The 23,392-nt window shown below is 38.4% G+C and overlaps 1 protein-coding gene across 1 annotated transcript in view; it reads left to right on the forward strand.

The window, feature by feature from the left end:
• Positions 1-23,392, forward strand: part of SLC9A9 (solute carrier family 9 member A9) — a 514,150-nt gene that overhangs the window by 408,971 nt on the left and 81,787 nt on the right. Inside the window, exons 13-14 of the mRNA XM_011364440.2 lie at positions 6,367-6,418; positions 18,362-18,441. Coding sequence (XP_011362742.1) covers positions 6,367-6,418; positions 18,362-18,441 — 132 coding nt within the window. The remainder of the gene's footprint in view (positions 1-6,366; positions 6,419-18,361; positions 18,442-23,392) is intronic.

Below are 23,392 nucleotides of genomic sequence, written 5' to 3' on the forward strand. Positions count from 1 at the left end.
GATTCCAGCTAGGGCTAGCATGTCACGCAGAACACTAGGTTGCCCTACACAGCTGGGCAAGTGAACACAGGGTGGACCAGGGTTACCATAGCCAGAGCAGGGGGCGATCACAGGTGCCACAGAAGAGGTTTGGTCTGGGAGCTGCTGGTAGTCCAAGTCAGTGAAAATTTAAGTGATAGAGGAACTTAACCAAGGTATGGCAGTAAGATGGATGGTCTGCAGTGATGATCATAAGAGGCGGGGCAGTTGTGGAAAGTTCAGGAAAGGAGGCAGAATATCACAGATGCCCAGTGGTGATCAGCATGGCCCAAATTGTTACCAGAGAGTGAGGATCCTCTCCTGGCGCGTTGTCTAGGTTCTTGATGTCTCAAACAAAGATTTGAGTAAGACATGGAAATACAGTAGAAAAGAAAAGTTTTATTAGAAGAGAAGTACACTTCCAGACATGGAAGCGGGCCTGAGCAAGAGAAGTGTGTCTCAAAAGGCCTGGTAACAAAGCCTTCGAGGTTTGTATCCCTTTTTGCTGTGGGTAGTTACTTAGAGTGGGCTTCCTTGATTGACAGTTAAGATTGACAGGACTCAGTGATTCATCATTTTGCTTTCTGCGCATGTTTGTTCCCAGAATTCAGTCTGTTATAATGATATTAATGAACTTCTGGACATATGCATCATATTATAATGATGGTATAATGAGACGCAGGTGAGTTGAAGGTCGTTGGGGGTTCTCCTTGCACAGGTGCAAGTGACTGGCCCAAACTGGTACCTAATTCTCTGCCTACTGGTTTCTTCATGTGGGTTAAAAAATGCCTTTTAGCTTGCTTAATTGTGGGCAGATTAGGGCAGACCCCTTGAATAGGATGACCTCAGCGTCTTTGCAGGCAGACCCAAAACTCCCTAACTCTCCCTTTCCCTCTCCCTCTCCCTTTCCTGCCTAGCTCTTTTCTAGAGCCATGAATCCCCTTTTTATTAGTATGGATGTTGGGGGAAGGGAGTTCTCTTCTTTCGTATCTGCTTCCTGCTGAGAATGGCCCTAGTCCCTGCCTACAGGGGTTTTATGGAGCTCTTTCCCTTTCTGCCTCAGTCAGGGTGAGATCTTGGGTTTCCTGCTGAAGCGCCACCTCAGTCCTTAGACAAGGAAAAGATACAAACTTATTATTTAAATCATATATCTATTAATTTCTATTATTGATTTGCCTATTGAGTGAGTAAAGGGAAACAGGCTTGGTTAATATATTTCCTAAAGAGTAAAAAAGACCTTTGGCCTACAGTTCCCTCCCCTATCTGGACTCTAAGAACTCCATCTGACTTAACATCATTTCTGCTAACAATGTGCCAATGACCCTTATCAATAGCCAGAGGATCTGAGTTACGGGTTTGGGGCAATTATCAGGATTTGAGAGAGAGGGCCTTTTTCCCAAAGAAAGGAGGAAAGAAAACTAGGTTTACTAAAAAGATTAACTCTGCAAGAGATGTCCCATTTCATTTCCTGCTAAAAGATTAAGAATTTTACAAGTGATGTCCATCTCAAAACCACCAACTGGAGTTTGGAGGAAGGATGTTCAGTCGATGGAGGAAGCAGTGGATCCCAGCCGAGCCAGAACTCAGGGACCATTTTGGGTACTGAGGCTCAGAAACAGGACAGGTCCACTTACTAGCCTTGGGGCACTGCATCCAGATCAGACAAGCAGAAAGAGAAGCTTAACTCTGCTGGAAAGGTGCTAAAGAGCCTTGAATATCACCTAAGGAAGATGGACTTTATCCAAAATATCTCTGATCTCATCTGGAGAGCTACTGTCTGCACTTGCCAAATGGCACCACAAGCAGGAGTGACATCATGTCCTCTTTCTAATGTGCAAATAAACTTTTATGCATAAAAGTGAGTAGATTCAAGTTAACTCTGGTGCAGGACAGGTCAAATCTCCCCAGAGTGGGGACTCAATTCCTACACCGAAAGGGGAGCATCCTAGACTGTGCCCAGGAAAAAATTCAAGTGCTCATCAGACTTAGAGACAAAAAGAAGGTTTATTAGAGAAGGAATACTCTCCACAGACAGAAACATGGTCTCCTCTCAAAGATAGAGAATGAGAGAACCCCAGAGTATTCGAAGAATTCAGTTTTATATTCGTTTTCCTTTCCGGGTGTAGGTATGCAGCTTCAAAGGCACGGGGAAGTAGTTGTTAGTCCTTTCAGCAGGAATCTTCCTGTAGGTTCCCTATAGTCTGGCCTTATGCTAATCAGCCAGGTTTCCCATGTCCAGCAGCACGTAGCAGGCTCTGGCTACAATCTGGTTTAATATTTAGTCAATTTGTGTAGTTCTCATGCCTCTTTCCTGTATTAACCTCAAAAGAATGTCATTTTCACATTCTGACTTGCTTTCTTAAACAGGAAAATAAGAGATACAGATGCGACTGGCACGTTTGGCTTAACCCTGGAGGTGTTGTGTGAATGTGTCAAGCATGTTGATATCAGTTTATATATCATCTTGGAAAAAAGGCAGAATATTGCTCTCAGAAGCAACAGAGAGTTACTCTGGGGGTGTGCAAGGGTGAGGCAGAGAACAAAGGTGTTTTATTGTAAGCCATTCTATAATGTTTGAATTTTATCATTTTGTTATATGTGTTTGTGTGTGTACTATAAATTTGAAAAGGAAAAATGTATTAAATTTGGCTATCAGGTCCTCAGTCCCCTACTACATTAAAAGGGGTGAAGGGAACATGGGAACGATAAGTTAACATATTATCACAGATAGGGAATCAAGGCAATCTAACAGGCAGATAAAAGAATTTTAAAAAGAAAAAGAATTGTAGCCAGGGACCATTTAATGTGGCATGAGGAGGTTCATATATCTCTCAGAAATGATACCATAGCAAGTGGTATAATTATTAGCCTTATGGTACCAGTGGGGATACTGAGACCTCAAGCGAAGTTCTGAGGATCCCCCATCACACTCTGTTTAAGGAAACAGGGAGCAAGGGTATATATTTAGCACAGTTTCTATCAAAAGGAGCTAAAATTGCAAGTGAAAGAATGCATTATTATATGCCTTTCCTTTATAGCACTTAAATTACAATAAATTTTTAAAGATTTTTCTAATTAAACCTACAAAACTCTGTGCCTTATAAGGGCACAGACCACATTTGTGTCATTCACCCGGCTTCCCCAGGAGGAAAATAACTTTCAGAGTTTCTCTTCCCTCGAGCCACTTGAGATGTTTACTCTTGAGATATTTAGTAGACTCTAGGCCAATAAGGGCTGCGGGCCTGGCCCCAGGAGCAGACCCGACCTTCCATGAAATGAGAGGAGGAGGCCTGTCCTTGCTCCCTTGTTGCTCAGGCCTCTAAGGTGCTTTTCACTAAGTTCTACATAAAACTGAAGAACTTCATCCCCTGCCTTTGTTCCTCAGCTAAATGTGGCCACCAGAATAATTGATACTGGAAATGTCTGCTTTGATTGCTGCTGAGAAGGAAAGCATACATTTTAGGTGAAAATCTCAGTGCATACTGCCTCAAACTTTAATTATTGGGTATCTTATGAAATTTGATTTCTATTCTCTCCAGTTTTCTACACAGAGAACTAGAAAAAGGCCCTAAACAGATGCAGCAGTGGGAACTTCAAGGCCCTTATTAGTTTACAGCCTACATTGATGCCTGGTAGTCTTGGTGGTGGGGTTGGGGGTTACGCTTCCCCTGTAATAAAGGTTTTTAGAGGGGCTCCCAGCATCAGCCAGAGAGCTAAGAGCCACCAGAGGTGTGAAGGTGGACTAGCCCCTTGAGAGAAGGGCAGGAGGCCCAGGGGGCCTCCAGCTTTGTTTCCACTGTTCATAGGGGTATGGCTCAGACCACCCACACCCCGAGATCACTGCTTGTACCCATCTTAGGAGGCTGGACCTTACCACCCCCTCCTCTCTCTCTCCTCTACCCTTTCCGCTTTTCTACCATCTCTATCCTTCTACCCTCCTCCTCCTCCCTTTCCTCCTTCTGTCCTCCTCCAGTCTTCTCTCTTCACTACTACCCCTCCTATTCCGCCCGCACCTTGCACAGCTCCTTCCCCTCTTTTTTTTGTCTGCCCTCCTTTTTTCTCCTCCCTCATCCCTTTTCCCTTCCTTCTCTCACTCTTGCTTCAATGAAACATATCAAATAGTTTTGTCTTCTCTAAGAGAATCAAAGGTTAGTCCCCTCCAGAAGCCCTGTCCAGTTACCTGAAGACCAAAGTTCAGAATACAATGAAGAGCTACTCATTTTACCCTCCAGGTTAGAGAGAAGGGGCTGTTCATGTCCAGAGGACACTAATTTTTGAAGAATCAGAGGTATTTTGAACAGGCCACCTCTCCGCTGTTGCTGTTTTTCCTTTCACATGTGAACACAGCTGCCTGACTGGCAGCTTCCGAGCCTGTCTTCCCTTCCCCCATCTAGAGAACAGAACTGCAAGAAGACTAAAGTGTTTACAGAAGCAAGAGTTGAAGGAAAGGCCATAAAGCTCTAGAAATCTTGGCGTTTACAGGAAAGGCTCTGGGGCGGCTTCAGCAGACTTCAGAGGTCCTGAGCTGCTCACCCCTGCAACCCTTCCCACCTGCCCCAAACCCCACCACAGGCAAACCCCACTCTAAAAGAGAGGAAATTTAAGCTTCAGGGCCCTTTTTTTGCTCTGGCCCTTCCAAGACCCTGGGAAGAGTGCTGACATTGTGTTCTCATGGTCCTTTGTTTTTGTAAGACTTGCAAAAAATATATATTTTAACCAGAGTTGGGGTCAAGCACTGTTTCCGTCCACTACTGCTTCCCTTCCAAGATACTTCTCTCTTCAGATGGCCCTGGAGTGGTTGTGGGCATTTGCGGGAATCCAACTAAGGGGAAGCTGAATTGGGAACGCATTTAGTTCAGGGGTTCCCAAACTCAGGGCCACAGACTGATATTGGTCTGTGGCTTGTTAGGAACCAGACCGCACAGCAGGAAGTAAGCGGCGGGCAAGCAAGCAAAGCTTCATCTGTGTTTGCAGCTGCTCCCCAGCGCTGGCATCACTGCCTCAGCTCCACCTCAGATCATCAGGCATTAGATTCTCACAGGAGCACCGGTCCCTGGTGCCAAAAATATTGGGGACTGCTGCTTTAGTTTACCTTTAGTGGAATATAATTGTGTGGCCCACAGTCACTTCTGTGCATTGGCAAGTCACTGCCACCATGCTGATACAGGAACAGCTTACAGGAATAGTGTCACAGGCTGAATCAAAGATGATCATGTTCCATGGCACCTGGCATCAGAAGTTTATAGGTAGTAGAGGAAAAATAAGGTTTGGAATGCACTGAACCAGAAGCAGGTCTGTGGAAAATTCTTCCAATCATGGGATACGTAAAATTCAAAGTGGAGGATTTCGTTCTCATGATGCTCCATCAAAACGGAAATTCAGGAATAATTAATTCAGTGATGCAGCATATACACATATAATTGTTTCTGAGAATTGTGTGAAATAAAATTGATCAGATGTCTTGTGTTTGCAAGGTATTTACCTGTAGCAGCACTGCACACAAGCATGTCTGTGTATAAGGAGACGTGCTATAATGCCTCCCAACTATCAATAATTTTGATCAATCTTGTTAGAAGGAAGACTACCTTATCTTCCTATTCTCTCTAATACAAAATCATTATCATATAAAGAGAGTATCAAAGTATGTAGGCAAAACATAAAGATGAAAAAGTTACTTGAGAGGTGTGTGAGGCAATTGATTAATTAGAATATTATGTGAATTTCCTAAGCATTGAGATATCCATTACATGTATGCCAGATTTTAAAAGTATGTAATTTTTTGTAATTTATTTTCTAAAATGACTTTCATACCTAATTTTGTATTTGTATTTTTATATTAATTTTTATAAAGAGACCATCCCCCCCACAAAATTGTGTAAGCCTAATGCACCACAAACCTGGATTCTTCCTACTGGCAGCCTCAGTGAGTTTCTGGACAAAGGATCAGTTTTTTTCTGTCTTGGGGAACCTGCTTCAGCCTGGGGCCCCACATTCCCAGAACAGTGTGGTCAATGAATCCTGTTGGGATAGCAGGCAGCCTTCCCTCCAGGATCCCGGTTTTTGGGGCTGCAAAGTCTTTTCCTGAGGGCTCCTATTCCGATTCTCAGGCTCTAGTTCTTGCTGGGAAAGGCAGCAGCAAACAACGTTGTTGGCACTCCATCTTGCCAGTTATGCAGAGGCCCATCTTTATTGTTCTCTTTTGGCCATAAATCTATGTGAAGTTCTTTTGATTTTGAGAAAGGTAAGATGGTTTTCCGCCAAACCTTTCCTCTGATTCGCTTCAGGTGACCTGACACACAAGACTCATCTGCAGAAAGGCTGTTACCAATTTTCTGTTTTCTTTAACAGAGTTGGTGTGGACTTGGATGAAGACTTGAAGAAGGAGCCCTCTTCACACCAGGCAAGTCAAAGAAGCCAATGCATAGGGTGTAGAGATATAAGATGTTCTGTTCCATGGAATGTTCTATGTTTGTCCAACATGTGGCCAAGAGACTCATTCCAAAGCGGGCTGCCTCTGTAGACAAAACTGATTAGATGGCTATAAAATTCACAGAAATTCAGGGTGTCAGTAACGTCTGCGTAACCTTTGGAGTGCTTAGAACTAGCACACACTTGTACGGTCTCTGTGGCAGCAGGAAGCCTGGGAACTGCAATGTTGGAGCAAGAACACAGCGTTTGGAATCAGTCAGCCGAGTACAGATCCCTGCCTAGCAACTTGCTAGCTAGGTAATCTCAGTGTGCACTCAATACGCATCTGATACATGTTGGGCACCCAACAAATGGACCTGTTTCTCCTGTATGACTTCTCAATTATCAGGTCTAGGTGTACAGAAATATTGAAAATTTGCAAAAACAAAGCAGAACTCTAGGTGAACCATCCTGATTTAGCTGAACAAATATTATTTTCAGAGACCTAAAAATCCTTAGAGAAAATTGTTCGAAACAATGTGCTGTCCTCTCAAGTAAAAGAAGTGTATTCTCTAAACTCTGGACTTGAACTGAACATCAAAGTAGAATATGTCATTGGCAATTTTGCATTAGTCATTTTTAACTCAGTACTTAAAAGAAACAATTGCGTGGAAATGTTGCACCTTTTGCTGAAATTGTAAGTAGATACACATGATAGAATAACAGTAAATAAGTGATGTTGCTTAAATAATTGTGTTGCGATCATATCTGAATTTGGAGAGGATTCATTGCTCTTTTATTTCATGGTTTTTTCTCTATAATACCGCTAATGAGGCACAACTGGTTAGTGCTGCTGCTTTCCAGGTTCACATGGACATAAAGAAAGAAGGATCTTGTGATCTACAAAAAGGGCTGAAAAATTAAGTTAGTAATGGTCCTGGCTCACATGTTATTTGAATGTTTTTGTCACATGTGTTCCAAAGCCGGACTGGTGCTGTTTTCACAGGCTTCTTTGCCCAGGAAGCACATCTAACTGCAGGACTGAGGAGCCACAGGGATTAGGGCAAGCTTGGTGACCTTAGAAAGGAGATCAAAGGCTCATCTCCCTACACCAGTGGACTGTAATGAGTAGTTAGCTGGTGGGAGCTGATTTTTACAAAGCATTTTCATTTCATATAGGTCAACTAATTCATTCTTCTACTTTCAAGTAAAACTTTAACCTAAAATTTATCCTTCTCTTATATCTTTTTCTGTAAAAGAAAAAAATAGATTAAGAAAATTCACACACAAAAAAATTCTTTACCTTCCTCTGCCTAATATTTTACAATCACATATAATTATTGATAAGCTTATTTACTAGCCTAATTCCCTCCTTTTACAGTTTAAATATATTTTATTTTAGCTCATTCATACCACTGTTAATTCAATAATAACTCTCACCTGAAGATACTTAAACCAGTAGAAATGTTGTTGTTAATGAAGTGAGAGAGTGCAACATAATACAATGAAAACTTGTGGTATTTGGATCTTAGTCATGTTTATTATATCTTTGAATCTCAGTTTCCCTGTCTGTAGAATGTGAATGATAATTTATACTTTTCTAGGTTGTTATGACACTCCAGTAAAACTGTATCTATGAAAACTACCTAACAATTAATTTAGGTAAACCTATCTTCTCTTATGAAGGATTCAAGGCAGCTTGCACCACCACATATAATAAAATAATGGTAAAATATTTTTAAAGAATTTTATAATTCAGTAAAAAAAGTTAATAGGAGCAGAAAGTCAAAACCAAGGAGAAAAAAAAAATCGTGAATAAGTAGATCATCAGGTTCAATATACTGTGCTTAGTTGAATCATGAGTAAGCTTTCTAGTAGCCAAAGTAGGGGAAAAAATAATAATCAATAATATTCTAAATTATTATCATTAGAGGGGAAAATTATACTCTCTCCTCAAACGATACAAAACTTAACAGGCCCAGTATGTTTAAAGGAAATTCTCATTTGGGACTTGCTATAGAAGACACATGAAGAGCTATCTAAAGGTTAACTACCTAATCTTATAATTTGTATATTTTCTACTGAACTACTGTCGCTTAAAAAAAATTTATTTTTAAGAAGCATCCTGGAAATGTACTTATTCATGATAACGTTTGACTACCAAGGTAGCTACATTTCAAAAAAGAGGTTTTTCCACACCTTGGAGTAATTTTTATCTTCTGTGTCAAGTACAGGAAACAGTGGGCTCAGGCTAGAAGTAACAAACACAGTATCCATGCAGATGCCACCCAACCTGGACAGTTTTTTATTTGCCTGTTTGTTTTAGTATTTTCCAAACCATGAACCTCTCTGCCCTCATTTTGTCTGACAGCTCATTGCTTATTATCAGCATCTGTTGCTTTCTCTGACTACAGAGCATAAACCTTAATTCTTAGGAGGATTACGTGCTTCCCCTTGGTTTGCATTTATTAAACTGTTGCATGAACAAATAGAATAATCTTTGTACTGGTCACCTCTTAAAAAAAGGTCTCTATTTTCACTTATCAAAAGCTAAAAATTTCATAGTTGGTATGGCAATTATTGACCACACTCTCTCAAAATCAATAATAACCATATTTTAAAGGAATTTCTTCTTTCTCTGTTTATGGAAAGTAAAATAACCTTTGGGAAATATGAACTCACAGCTGTGACTAACTACCAATGTCACAATTTTCCTTTCTGCCTTGTAACACTTTTAGAATGTGAATAGTATTACATCTTACTTGTAACAGACCCAGAAGCTTTAGAAAGCGTATTCCACCTGCACCTTTTAAATTTTAAATACATACTCTATGTAAGCATGCTACTTTGAGAAATAGAAGATATTTCAGTTCTGAATTTTATGTCTCTTAAACATGCACACACACACACACACACACACACACACACACACACACACACACACACACACACCCCCCTCAGACACCCGCCCCCATCTCTCATGGGAAGTTTTCCTTGTAATTGAGTCTGTGTCCTTGGAAGCACAGCACTGGAGAGATGGTAACTTGCTGGAGCACCACACCTGCCTTTAATCTTTCAATAGGAAATTCATGCTACCCAAAAAGGGCTGCCACTATTCTTTTTCCTTTTTTGCCATTATTTCATGATCATCCTAATACATGAGTACCAACTCCTATTGTTAATGCTGTTCTAAGAACTTTATTTATGTTAACTCACTTACTTTCTAAGATAACCTTATGAGTGGGTACTATTACTATCCCCATATTTCAAATGTGACTCTGTATACAATTACATATTTCCCCCTTAAAAGTATATCAAAAATATCCTCGGTCCAGTATACCATATTACAGATTGTGGGCTGCATACAAAGACATAAAATAATGGACCAATTTATAGGCAGTTAAAATTAGTAGTTAAGTTTTGGTGGAGTCAAAAGTTATATGCAGATTTTCAAGTGCACAAGGGTTCAGCACCCCTAACCCCTCCAAGTTGTTTGAAGATCAATTGTACTAATAGCCTACTATTGATCTGAAACCTTAACCCATAATATGAGTCAATTAACACATACTTTGTGTTATATGTATTATATACTGTATTCTTGCAATAAAATAAGCTAGAGAAAAGAAAATATCATTTAAAAAAATCATAAGGAAGATAAAATAGGTTTGAAGTATTTACTGGGAAAAAATCTGCATACAAGTGGACCTACCCAGTATAAGCACTATTGTTCAACTGTATATAGTATTATGTATTTGTCTGAAAACAAAACAAAACATTGCTTCCCCCTACAAAACTACTTTTAAAATACATAATGGTTGTCCATGGTAGAAAAATTGGTATCGTAAATATATGATGGAATTCAAGTGTTGGATAACAGCAAAGGACTACAAGCCTGGAGAGAAGGAAAACGAATGAGATGAGCCTACATTCTCCTTGATCTTCTACCTGGAGGTCCTTTTCAAATTGCTGTTCAACAGACAGAGTTCAAGCAGAGAACAGTGCAAGCAGAGAATAGCAGTCTCGCTGAGTTGAGGAACTAGAGATTGGATTTGGGATGTTGCTGAAGTGGCTGGAGTTTTTTATTGTTGTCATCTTGGAAAAGTTGCTTTAATTCTTTAAACTGAAATTTAATCATTTACAAAATAGGGATTATAATAGGTATTTTGATTGGTCAAGGTAAAGATTAAATGAGATTTTATATATTGAACTTAATGTTTAAAAAGTGCTCACTAAATTATAGGTGTCATCTTCCTTCACTTTCTCTTCCTCATCATTATTCAATTGTAGAATCTTAGGTAAGGTAAATATACAGAATTTAGTCTTAAGCAATAAAAAGTATTAGGGAGGAGGAATACTTTTGCATGGATAAATCATAGGTAAGTGTAACTGAAATAAATTTGATGTTAGCCAAGGGAAAACTCAAGGTATTTGCTCTTACATATTCATTTTATTTTTCTCAAAACATTATTAGTTTCAATAACAATAACAAAAAAAAATACCTTCATCTATGTGAGATCAGTTTTAGAGCCTAGTTTGTATTTGATTTCTGAAATATCTGTGAGAGTATACTGTGGAATTTACATTGTATGAGGCCAACTCCAACGGCACAGAGGCAAGTATGGAAAAATATTGATAGTTGTTAAATATGGAGGATGTATACATGGGAATCTTTATTCTGGTGTCTATAAGTTTATTAGAAATACTCGAAAATATTTACAAGGCAAAATGAAATTTTGTTTAATGATTAAAGTGACCTTGCCATTTGCTAATTAATCTCTTCTCCTCCTGAACCTATTTCCAGCCTTTGCAACTCTAGATGACTATAAGTAATAAGTATCAATTGTGCAGAACAAATACTTTTATTCTTTCCCAAATGAGCTCTTACAAGTTTTAAGGGTATTCGAGATTACCGTTTTCTAGGAGTTAGCAAACAAGTCTTTGTTCATCTTGCTCACACCCTTCATATTTTTACTGACACTTTGTTGTGTCCCTTTTTAGTGCTGGTCTTTCTGCTGAAGAAATCCTAGTCCTTTCAATCTCCCTCTGCTCAGTTATTGAAGTTGCCCTCCTCTGGAACTTTCTCTACACTGCTCTGACTTTCTTGAGCTGCAGTGACCAGAACTGATCTACCCAGGTTACACACAAGCACAAACGACAACCAAAAACAGAATTTTAATGAAGGGACTATTAGAAACAAAAATAAAATTGGAAGCTAGCATTAAGAGAGCACATAGAAAAGCAAGCATAGCATTAAAAAATAAAATTGTTAGAAAATATGAAAATTAACCTCGTGACAATCAGCAGAGTGGAGATGGGATAAAAACGAGGTTTTTAAATGGTCCTTTTATTACTTCCAAGCTCCAAATCTTCAAGTTTTTACCTTCATCACAAGTAGAATAAAATCAAGTTCACCACCATGACCAATGATCTGGCCTAAAATCAAGTTCACTACCATGACCAATGATCTGGCCCCTCTCTGTCTCTCCCACTTCATCTCCATTTGCTCTCACCTTTCTCCCTCAGCTCCAATCACACTGGCCCTCCTGTTGCACCTGGGGTGCACATCACTCTGCGACTCCAGGGCCTTCATCCTTGCAGTACCCTCTGCCTGGACCGTTTTTCCCCCAGATCCCACATAGTTCACTTCTGAATATCATACAGGCCTCTGATCATGTGTCACTTTTTCAAAGAAGCCTGCCTTGACCAGCCAATAGCCTCCCCTCTGCTGTTCTCCCATCTTCATACCTGATTTATTGTTATCATTCTCTGAACGTATAGTAGATAGTTGTTTACCTTTGTATTAGTCGTTTTCCCCATTAGAGTATAAGCTCTGTGAGAATAAAGACTGAATTGGTAAGTGCTGCATCCTCCTCACACTTTGATTAGTGCCTGACATGGGTAGGTTGTATAAATGAACGAATGAATGCATGTATGCATGCATACTAGGTAAGAGGAAGTTCTGGAGTCAAATCGTCTGGGTTTACATTCTATGTCTTTCCACTATGTGTCCTTGGGCAAGTTATTTAACTTCTCTGTGTACAGTTACACCATAAATATGTTACCTTTGTGAATACACTTTGTAAACTACAAAGATGCCTCATTATTTTATTATCTCTTCTCAGCTCCACTCCAATACTTTTTCATACCTAGAATTTATTATTTCAGTATATTGTTGTATTAGCTTTCTCTTACTGTATAACAGATTATCCCAAAACTTACTGGCTTAAAACAACAAATATTTACTATCTCACAGTTTCTATGGGTCAGAAATTTGAAAGCAAGTTAACAGAGTGTTTTATTGACTCAAGATCTCTCGTTAGGTTGCAGTCAGGATATCAGCCAGAGCTATAGTTGTCTGAAGGCTTGACCGGGGCAGAAAGGTCCACTCCATGTTGGCAGGGAGACCACATGGATCTGTCCACAGAGATGCTAGAGTGTCCTTACAATATAACAGCTGATTTCCCTCAATTGGTCCGAGAGAAACAATAAGGAGGAAACCATAATGGCTTTGTATGACTGAGTCTTAGATATGACACACCATCCCTTCTGTCTCATTCTATTGATTAAAGATGAGTCACTAAGTACAGTCCAAACACAATAGGAAGGGAAATTTGTCTCCATCTTTTAAAGGAAAAATACCAAAGGATGTGTGGATATACATTTTAAAACCACCACAATATTGTGTGTGTGTGTGTGTATATATATATATTTCCCTTTAGATCTCTCATACAAAGTTATTTGAACTAGCCCCCGCTTTGTTTCTTTCTTTAGTTAAACCATGAGTTTGTATATCTATGATGTTTACATGTCATCTCGACAGTTTTACCCATCTTTGACTAGTTGTCTCCCTAAGCATGTACTTTCTGACTAAACCTCTTGGGAACATTCACGAATTTATCATGGTGTTAGGAAGATGAGAATATTTGCGTAAAATACTTTCTATGTGGAGGCTAAGAATTAATGACTTACCTTTTAAAGTATAAATTTGAAAAAAATTACTATTGACCTTAGATTATATTATGCTCCCTCTTCAGAATCCAGAAATATTTCTCTTTAGGAGCACAGAATCTGGTCCTCTCCTTGATAATTAGAAAATCAGGACAACAAACTTGAAAATATTACATAAATAGTTTTAAATCGGGGAAGACAGTAGGGCAAAAGTACTGCTATCAAACCCCAGTCACACGTACTACTTGAAAAAGTGGTCTGGGGTTCCATAAGGAGCTCGACAGATTTGTTATGAGAATTACTTGTCTTTGTTATCATTCCATGGAAATTGCATTGACATTAATATTGAATATAAAATCTTGAGAAATAGAAAGAAAACTTTTTCTCTCTCATAATCCATTGAATCTTCCTGAAATTAGAAGTGATCTTATATGATTATCCCAGAACAGAGTTCATCCAGTTCACTTAGCAAATTGATAGAGGAATGTATTTACATTTGCTTAGCTGTTTTTCATTAAGGTTAATACAACAAACAATTCCCTCTTGCTTTAGTGTCTGGTGTTCACAGATTTTAGGCTGGAGTCTTTTGTTTTCTCTCAAGGGTCCAAATAAGCCTAAAACAAAGAGTACAGTCATAATTTTTCTGTTGCTCCTTCTCTGGGGTGGAGCTAAGGGTGAGGGGTTTACTTAAAAGACAACTACTTACTCCCTACTTTGCTCTATCACTTTCCAACCTGTGGTCTATTCACTTGTTTAAGGAGGCAAAGGAAAGATATCAAATGCCCCAGTTATTTTTAAATTTTCCCAGAAAAAGAAGACAATAAAAGCACTAGAAATTGCACATATATCAAACATGCTGCTTCCTAGAAGTATCAAGGGCAAATTAAAGTTGGGGTTCAATGCTCTTGAGTCTCCAGTCTCCACTTACAGCTGAGACACATGAGGCTTGGAGTGGGTATTTTGTTATTAAGCAGTAAATGGTAGAGAGTCAGAACTCAGATCTTGGTCTTCAGCTTCTGGATCCTATGCTTGTTCCAACACTTCCCCTCTGAGATAAAGGACCTCAGAAGAGAAGAAACCATTGCTAGTGATAAAGAAAATACCACCAAGTTCCAGATTCTACTTCTGACAACTCACATTCATTGTCCTTAGAATGTGAGCTGACCCCTGTTTCAGAATAATCCAAGTAAATTGATGCTACCTACTGTCCTCTGCCCATCTGGGCCCTCCCATGGGCTTGCCCTCTGTGCTGCCTCATCAGATACCTTCTCTATTTCAGGGTGACTGTAAAATTTGGCCTTCCCTTGGCATATTTATCTTCAACCCCCAGTGCACAAGCAGAACACACAGTAGACTAATTCATTTATTTCTACTCATTTATTGATGGCCTTTCATAACCAAGTTATTAAGTCATCAATAACTTCAGAAAAATAAATGAATGGATCCAGAACTGGGCCAACAGCTATTTAAGACATAAACTCAAAATTTTATCTAGGATCAGCAGGAAAGTCAATGCTGGGTCGTCAGTGGTATTTCCCTCACCTAGGGAAACATGTCTCATGTTTGATTCTAATTGGAACCCAGTTTATTTCTCTACAAAGCAGTAAAATGAATAGCACCTCCAGTCTCCCAAGTAAAATAAAGTTTGAAAAAAAAAGATTGTATTTGTTAACATTTTTCCAAAAATTCTGCCTGATATATATTACTCGCATCAAGTAACAAAAAACTACCCCCAGAAGTTTTGCCATGAATAGAGTATAAGCTCTTTCATGAGTGCTCGTAAGTTCTGATATATTCCCCTCAGGAAAATAAAATAAAATAGTAGAGTAAAATAAATAAATAAAAGAAAAGAATAAAATAAATAAAATAACAAAGAGAGGAAAAAGGGAAAGAAAGACAGGGAGAGTTTCTAAGACCTTGGGAACCCCCTAAAGCCAGTATCCAGAAATCTAGAGAAATTCCTAACACTGAAGTTAAGTTGCTATAGGGACACTTTTAAAGCTCTCAGCGGTTCACCTAGCTGAGGGGAGCCATGCATTTTCACTATGTTTTGGGGCATATGAAGCTGCTCTATCTCAGCCTCCATTAGCAATCTAATATCCTGAATTCAGATCCTTGTTCAGACACCTCTTTGCCCTAGTTTGCTCCCCATCTATGCACTAGAGGAGAGGAATCTTGGCTGCTAAGAGGCCACAGATGTGCTTGGAAACCTCTCTATGCCTGAGCTTCCTGTTTCCTCATCTGTAAAATGGGAATACTAATAAAATATACTTTGTCAAATTGTTATAAAAATTAAAAGAGTTAATATATGCCAAGCACTTAAAGCAGTGTCTGGCACAGTGTCTGTTCAAGAAGTGTTAGCTGTTACTGTTATTGTTTTCATTAATAAAAATATAGTATCTCCATATGATTAGGACCTCAGAGACCAGCAAGTCCAATTTCTTCAGTTCATTTGCCACTCAAGAACACAGAAGCCCAAGTAGCCTACTATACAATGTATGTGCTCTCAAACTTCAAAGGCTGAATGAAATGCTAGCAGAAAGAACATCATCTTTATAGTCAGGCTGTCCTACATTTAAATTCCAGCTCTTTCACTTGCTAGCTCTGTGACTTTGGGCTCATCTCTTCCCTTCCCTGGACTTTTCTAGGTCCTCACCTATAAAATAGGTATAATACAACCTACCTTAATGGATTGTTGTGAAAACTGAAAAATAATGACTGGAAAAGTTAATGACTGGATAATGTGCCTAGCATGCTGCCTAGGAATTAATGAGCATTCAAAAGCTCAGAACTGTAACAGCTGCAAGCATCATTCAGCTGGGCTGCTGCAGAGTGGGTACTAGAATCCTGGACCCTTGATTACCAGCCATGCTCATCACTACGCAGCTCTTCTTTACTTAAAAATGAACAAGCAAATATAAAACAGGATTTGTTTATACTCTTTTCTATACATTTTCTTCAATGACTATCATGTCATCAGTAGATATTATCAGCTATTAAAAACTGCCTGTGCCTGTTAATGGATAAAATTCTCTCTGTATTATTCTTAAAGCAAAAGAGAGTAAAAGTAGGGAGAGAGAGAGAGAGAGAGAGAGAATATATCCCACTGTTAGTCCAGAGCTTTTAGAACTAGTTGAGTTTAGGGTGACCAGTTTTATTCTGCCAGCTGAGCCCCAGCATGCTGTATCTGTTGTGGGAGATGGTGACTCAGAAACAATTTGTAGTTGTTGCAAGATGATGAAAACAATATGTGCAGCAGTAATTTTGTAAATCTGATACTTCTGTTGAGGTAAAAATAGCTAGAGGTAAGGATGGAAATTGAACCGGGCATGTGGTTTCCTCTTTGAAGGAGTATGATGAATAAATTTAAACTCTTGATAACAAGGCATAGCACTCCAGGTCCACCAGAAAACAGATCGATGGAATTCTAGTGTTCATGAAAAGATTTTTAGTTGTCGCACAGTGGGGTTTAGAAATGGGGAATGGGTTCCACAGCTAGCCAAGTTTGAGAAACACTTCCCTCCTGAAGACTTAAAATGCTCATTTATAAATGAAAGACTCTGAGAAGTCCTGTATATAAGAAACCTGTTTAACATGGTCTAACCCATCCTTTTCTGAATGATTGGCACAGAATTTCCATCAATATCATATAGAACAATGGCTACTAGGGAACACCATTTAGAAATTAGATTTTAAATTTTATTGCGAGCCTCTTCTTCAACCATTTTAGACAAAGGATAAATGACTGACTAAAAATGGACCACGTTTTGCTTTCTTGTATTCCCATTTTATTTGTTGGGGATGGAACTGCAGCACTGGTTGGTACACATTTCAGAGAGCAGAATATGGCCCTTCGTGTCAGCTATTTATCATTAACCATCAATGGAACTACCTGAGAATGGGAAAAATTAAAAATTAAAAATTAAAATAAATAAAACAAAAGCAAACCAAGCTGAGTTCACCTAAGGGCTGGCTTTGGAGCAGCCGGTGAATTGCCATTCCATGGGTCATAATTTCTTGAAAATGCTCACGTTGTTACTGGACTGTGAACTCATGACACAATTTGGGGATGGAAACTGTGGGCCCAAATAAAACAATGATGTTCATGTTAAGATATAAATACTTTTAATGATGGAGATAATTACAACTGATTTAAGCCTAGAATTCTCTTAATATGTAAAACGGGATACACAAAAGAAAATGCCACTGAATCTCCTTCTTACCACACTGCAATGTTCATTATCATCTTTCTCTAAAGTTCACAAAAATTTTTCACCTTTTTTCCTTTTTCTCACAATTTCATCTTCTACTTTAACATAAACATCCATCAGATACTTTTTCTTTTGTCCTTTTTAATTCCTTTTCTTCCCCTCTTCCACTGTGGCTCTTTTGGAAAAAAGAAAAGTATGAGACAAGCATATTCGATTATTACAGGCTTCCTATCTAGAATATCTCATTTCAAAACTCTTAAGAATCAAAGCAGAGTGATATCAAAAATTAACCATAGCATTTGGTAGTAATATATCAAAAAGAAAATGAACGAAAACTAGTTTTAAAATTTAAAATTATTAGACTATTATCATCCCTTTAGTCTTGACCTTTTGGTAAGTCATAAATAATTACCATCCAAATTTGACAGAAGTAAACTGCAAAATTCCCACAACAGCAATCTGACAGAAATATCATTTTTACTGATGTCAAAAAAGTGGCATTTCTTAGCTATTTAACAAAATAAGAATTATTAAGAAAAGTAAATGTTGACATGCCACAAGAGTCTCATCCACATGGCAAGATCTGTGAGCTAGTTTGCATGGCAGCTGCTTCATGTTGATGGAAATACCTATACGGAGAAAGTTTTTTAATGTAGTTAAATTTAATTTGTTTTGATATGTATTTTTATAGTGAAAATATTTTATATATTACATTATATTATATCAATATTTTACATTGATTATTTATCCAATGCCTTTTTCTATTGTTTCCCTAGGAAGCAAATAACTTGGATAAAAGCACAACAAAAACAGAGAGTGCTTGGCTCTTCAGAATGTGGTACGGCTTTGACCATAAGTATCCTTTGGTAATGATAATCTCCCAGGTCCTGCTGTGTGGCAGATTAACTTTGACAACTTAATCACTGAGACGTGTGCTCCTGCTCTTCAAGAAACACAGAAAGGTAAAGCAAATTCATGACCAAACTTATCAAAACGAATGATTTCAAAAAATAAGAAGTCCATACTTAAAGAGGCTAAAGTGAAATCTCTCAGAATCAAATGAATTTGGTGCTTTCATGGCAACCTAGTATTTCCTAATGCCAGATGATAAAATCATAGAGTCCTGAAAGACCAATTTATTTTATTTATTTTACTGTTCTATCCTTTGTAAAGATCCTACTTTTGGTCCAGCTTACCAGTGACCGAACAAAGCTACTTCACCCTTCTTCCAGGAACCCATTTGTGTTTTTTTGTCCCATGCAGCAAAAAATTAAGGAGAGGGCAAGGGGAATAAGTGGTCCAAGGAGAAGAATACTTCTGGTCACCACATTACAAAACAGCACTACTTGGTTTTCCAGGCAGACCTGAGTAAGCTTTTCCTATTAAAGGGCAATTTTAAAATGCTATCCATCAGCATAAACATAGTGGCTCGGGTACACCTTGCCATGTGACTCATAGGGCTAAGAAGGGCCTGAAGGTCTTTGCCATTGTGAGTTAGTGTAAGCCATCATCTTTAATCCCGAGCAAGAGAGCTGTGGAAGAAAAGAAAGGATTGAGCTGAAAATTGAATGAATGTGTTGGGTCTTCGTAGTTACTTTTCCACAGTCCCAAATCCCTCCCCTTTCAGAGAGAAAATGTCAGTCACTGGGTGATTTTAAAGCATCTCGGCAATGATTAAAGCCACTATAGATCAGTGGGAGAGGAAGAAGAATTAAGAACAGAGAAAAGAAATTCAAAGAATAAGATGAAAAAGAGGTAAACATAGAAAGAGGAGAGGAGGCAAGAGAAATACATGAAATTTACAGTAGGAAAGAAAGAAAAGCAAATTAGAGGAATGACTGTATAGAAAAAAAGTAAGAATGAAGAGAAGCCAATTGAGGATTGCATAGATAAGCAAAAGTAAAACAAGGTAAGAATTAGAAAGCAATTCCACAAAAGTAGGGCATTCTAAGAATTGCAAAATAGAGATGTGGAAAGTAGAGATTTTTTGAGGCTACAGTTTTGTTTTTTCATAGCTCTGTTATCTATGGTCAGATACCTTGCCTTGCTCAATCTTGAGCTTTTATGGACAATGTACATTGCTACCACTTTAAAAAGCAGTCCCTCTTGGCCATTAACTATCTATTGGAGACTCTGGTATCTACACAAAGCCTTCCTGATCTCTCTAGGGGAAAAGAGTTATTAGAAAGTTATGCTGGTTTATGTATCTAGTTGATTCCTCTTCTGAAAACACAATTTCCCCTGCCATTGATTAAAGTTTCTGCTAACCAAAGTTTTACGAAGTTTAAAAAAAATTAACTAAAGAGTACACATAAAGGCTGCTTGGTTATGACAAGATGTATTGTAAGAAAATGGTGAATCAAAAATGAGATAAAAGATGTTTTGTTCAAATTCTGACAGTGCTGTGAGGAAGGCTTTACAATGAAGAAAAGGAATAAAGTAACATGAAGACAAGAAAATGAAAGTGGGAATCCACCCAAATATTAAGCTTAGAGCAGTAGCACTAAATTCAGGTGATGTCATAGTTTTTATCTTACTTTTCAGCAGAGGTTTGTTTCCATATGATTATGGACAGACTAGTAACAAATGAAAGCAGATTTACACCCTCAGTGATATCTCTTCTAATGGTAATTTGTCCTCCTGTGTATTCATTCTAGAAATTGCAATGCTACCATCACTGCACAAAGATATTTTCACTTAAAAAACAAAGTTTGTATATATTAGTTATGCTCCGAATTCATACCTATAGAGTAGCACACTAACCAGTTTCTGCTCTGTGACTTCTTGATATATCTGTATTTTTAGAGACAAATTATCCATGTGGCATTTATGTTCATACCATTGTCCACGTAGAACCCAGGTGATGTGCCCCATGAACCTCGTAAGTAAGCTATGCTGGCCCCTGACAGTGAAAGGATGATCCCCCAACCCTAGGGCCAATTTGCCAAAAAGGAATTGTTGTGAGGCTGAAAGAAATTGATTATGCAGGTTGGGGCTGCTCGACTTTCATTTCAGTAAAATTGCATCACGCAAATGAGGCACCATAAACAATTACTGACAAAAGAAAAAGAAGAATTAATAAGCTTTCATATGGACCTATAACAGTCAGGGTTCACCAGAGAGACAGAAACAGAACAAGTAGGAGCTATTTATATATATATATACACACATACACATACATACATATATACAAACATATACATATGTACACATAAACACACACAAACATACAAATATAAAGAGGTTTATATATTGGCTTATGTGATTGTGGAGGCAGGACAGCCTAAAATTTATAGGGCAGGTCAGCAGGCTAGAATCCGTCAGTCAAGAGCTGAGCTGCGGCCTTGAGACAGAACTCCTCTCCCTCAGAGAAACTTCAGTTTTCCTCTTAAGGCCTTCCAATGGATTGGATGAGGCTTGCCCACATGATAGAGCATCATCTCCTTTACTTAAAGTCAACTGATAGTAAATATTAACCACATCTACGAAATACTTTCACAAAAGCACCTAGATTGAAGTTTAATTTAATAATGTGTAGTCTAGCCAAATCGACACATAAACTATCGCAGTATTCAATTCACATTCAATTTATGCCCAATATTTAGATCCAAGAATAGAAAACAATTGTCTTAATTCACCATTGTTATCAACAAAATAAGCCACTGTTGTTCACTCATATAGTTTTGTGGGGTTTTTACTTTTTTGTATTATAATTAATACATATATACGTTCCCCTAAAAATTTTCCAAAGAGATATCATGGAAAATATCTCTACAGGAGAATAAAAGTAATAAAAATTAACATCTGATGAGGGCGAACATCTAATGATTCAATGTGAGCAGCAATTCTTAGTCATGCAATGCAAAGAAGAAATTAAGAAGAAAGAGATGAGAAAAGGAACTATGTTTTGCCATCAAGTACATTATTTCGCTTAATTCTCATAACCACACCTTATGTTTTATTTAATTCTTACAAGTACCCTCACTGAGATAGAAGAAACAAAGTTTCCGAGAACTTAAGTTTCTTAAGGTTCTATAGCTAGTGTCAGTTCCATGATTTAAGCTCAGGTCTGTCTCACTCTAAAGTTCATTAATATACTGAAATGAACTTTATCATTGACAACTCTATGTCCATGATATCTCTTACTCTGCTGGTAAACCCTATCTCAATGTGTTCATACAATCACCATTAAATCAATGAATAGTTATAACTGCTTACATTGTGTAGTGCAGAGTTCATATCTCAGCCATTTATTGAAGATATATGGGGCAATGAGTTTGGGGTCCTTGTTGGTCACTCTAAGAACACTGCTGTAAAAGGAGCCTTCAAGTTTTGGAGTCAGGCCCTTCCTTGACTTTTCAGGAGCAGAGAGTTAAATATGGTAGACTCCAAGAATGGTTTAGTTTCATATAGATGGATGCACTCTAGCCAAGCTCAAAGGAGGCACAGGTATAACCTAAACATAAATTCCTAAATCATCATACACATCCCCATGGGGAGGAATATTCTTTCCTAGCCATTAAAAGGCTCAAGTATCAATCTGGTCCCTAGTGTTCCTCTGCCCCCACCCCTTGCTCACTCTGGCTCACTCTGCTCTAGGCATCATGGCCTTCCTGAGACATACCAAGCACATTCCTGCTTCTGCGCCTTTGCACTGGCACTTCTCTGTTTGGGATGCTCTTTACTCAAACATTTGCATGCCTCCTCCCTCACCTCTGTCATTCAACTTGTCAGTGAGAACTTTCTGGCTTCATATTTAAATTATTAGTTCCAAGAGGACCACTATTTCACCCCTTCCCTGATTCATATTTCACCATAACACGTCACCATCCTGGTTGGAGGAGACTATCAAAACAAATAAATAAAGTACATACAGTAACAGTATGTACTTTATTTATTTGTTTTGATAGTCTCCTCCAACCAGGATGTATATTTTCTGGGGATAGGGATTTTGTTCTGTCTTCATTCACTGGTGTGTCCTCAGAGCATAGAGCAGTGCCTGGCACATAGCAAACACTCAATAAATATTTGTGGAATAAATGAATGAATGAAAGAACAAATGAACAAACCAAGAAAGCAAGCAAGCAAGCAGTATTTTTTATCCAGGGAATCTTTATTCTAGACATTAGTAGCTAGAAAATCAGATTATCTGAAAGTCGCTAAATGAACCTGAAAGCAGAGGCAGGCAGATTAGATAATCTTAGTGTTTTCATCAGGCTGCCTTTTGGCACCTGAAGGGCAAACCCCATGTAGCCAGCTACCCCACAGCCTCAGTGTCCCTCTCCCTAGATAGGGACAGCCATATCACTGACCTTAAGTTTACCTGATTTCATGCTTTTAAGCCTGGCTATGGCTTAGAAGCCACTCTTTGTATGGGTGATTTCGAATGCATCTTCTCTTGCCAATCACGTGTTGATTTTATTAGCATGAAAACTTAAAACTTTAGAGCCACCTCTCATCCTCACTAACAATCTCTTATGATGAGGAATTTAGGAGCAGAAATTGGCGTCCCCTTATTCAGAACCTAAGACATCAGATAAAACGATTAGCTTAGATTCACAGTGTTACAGCTGGTGTGGGAATCTTGCATTCTGTTATTTGTAGGAGACTAATGATCCTGCTGGACTGTCTGTCTCTTTCCTTTCTATTATTTATCATCTCTCCCTTTAAACATGTGTATATATTAGTCTTACAAATGTGAATGACACGGGATAAGAATGACCTTTTCCAAAATAATAATGGCAGACTAAAATCATTTTTAGCACTTCCTGTATGCTGATATCAACTGAAAATAAGGAATTATCATG

The sequence above is a fragment of the Pteropus vampyrus genome, unplaced genomic scaffold, assembly GCF_000151845.1.
Source record: "Pteropus vampyrus isolate Shadow unplaced genomic scaffold, Pvam_2.0 Scaffold97, whole genome shotgun sequence".
NCBI lineage: Eukaryota > Metazoa > Chordata > Mammalia > Chiroptera > Pteropodidae > Pteropus > Pteropus vampyrus.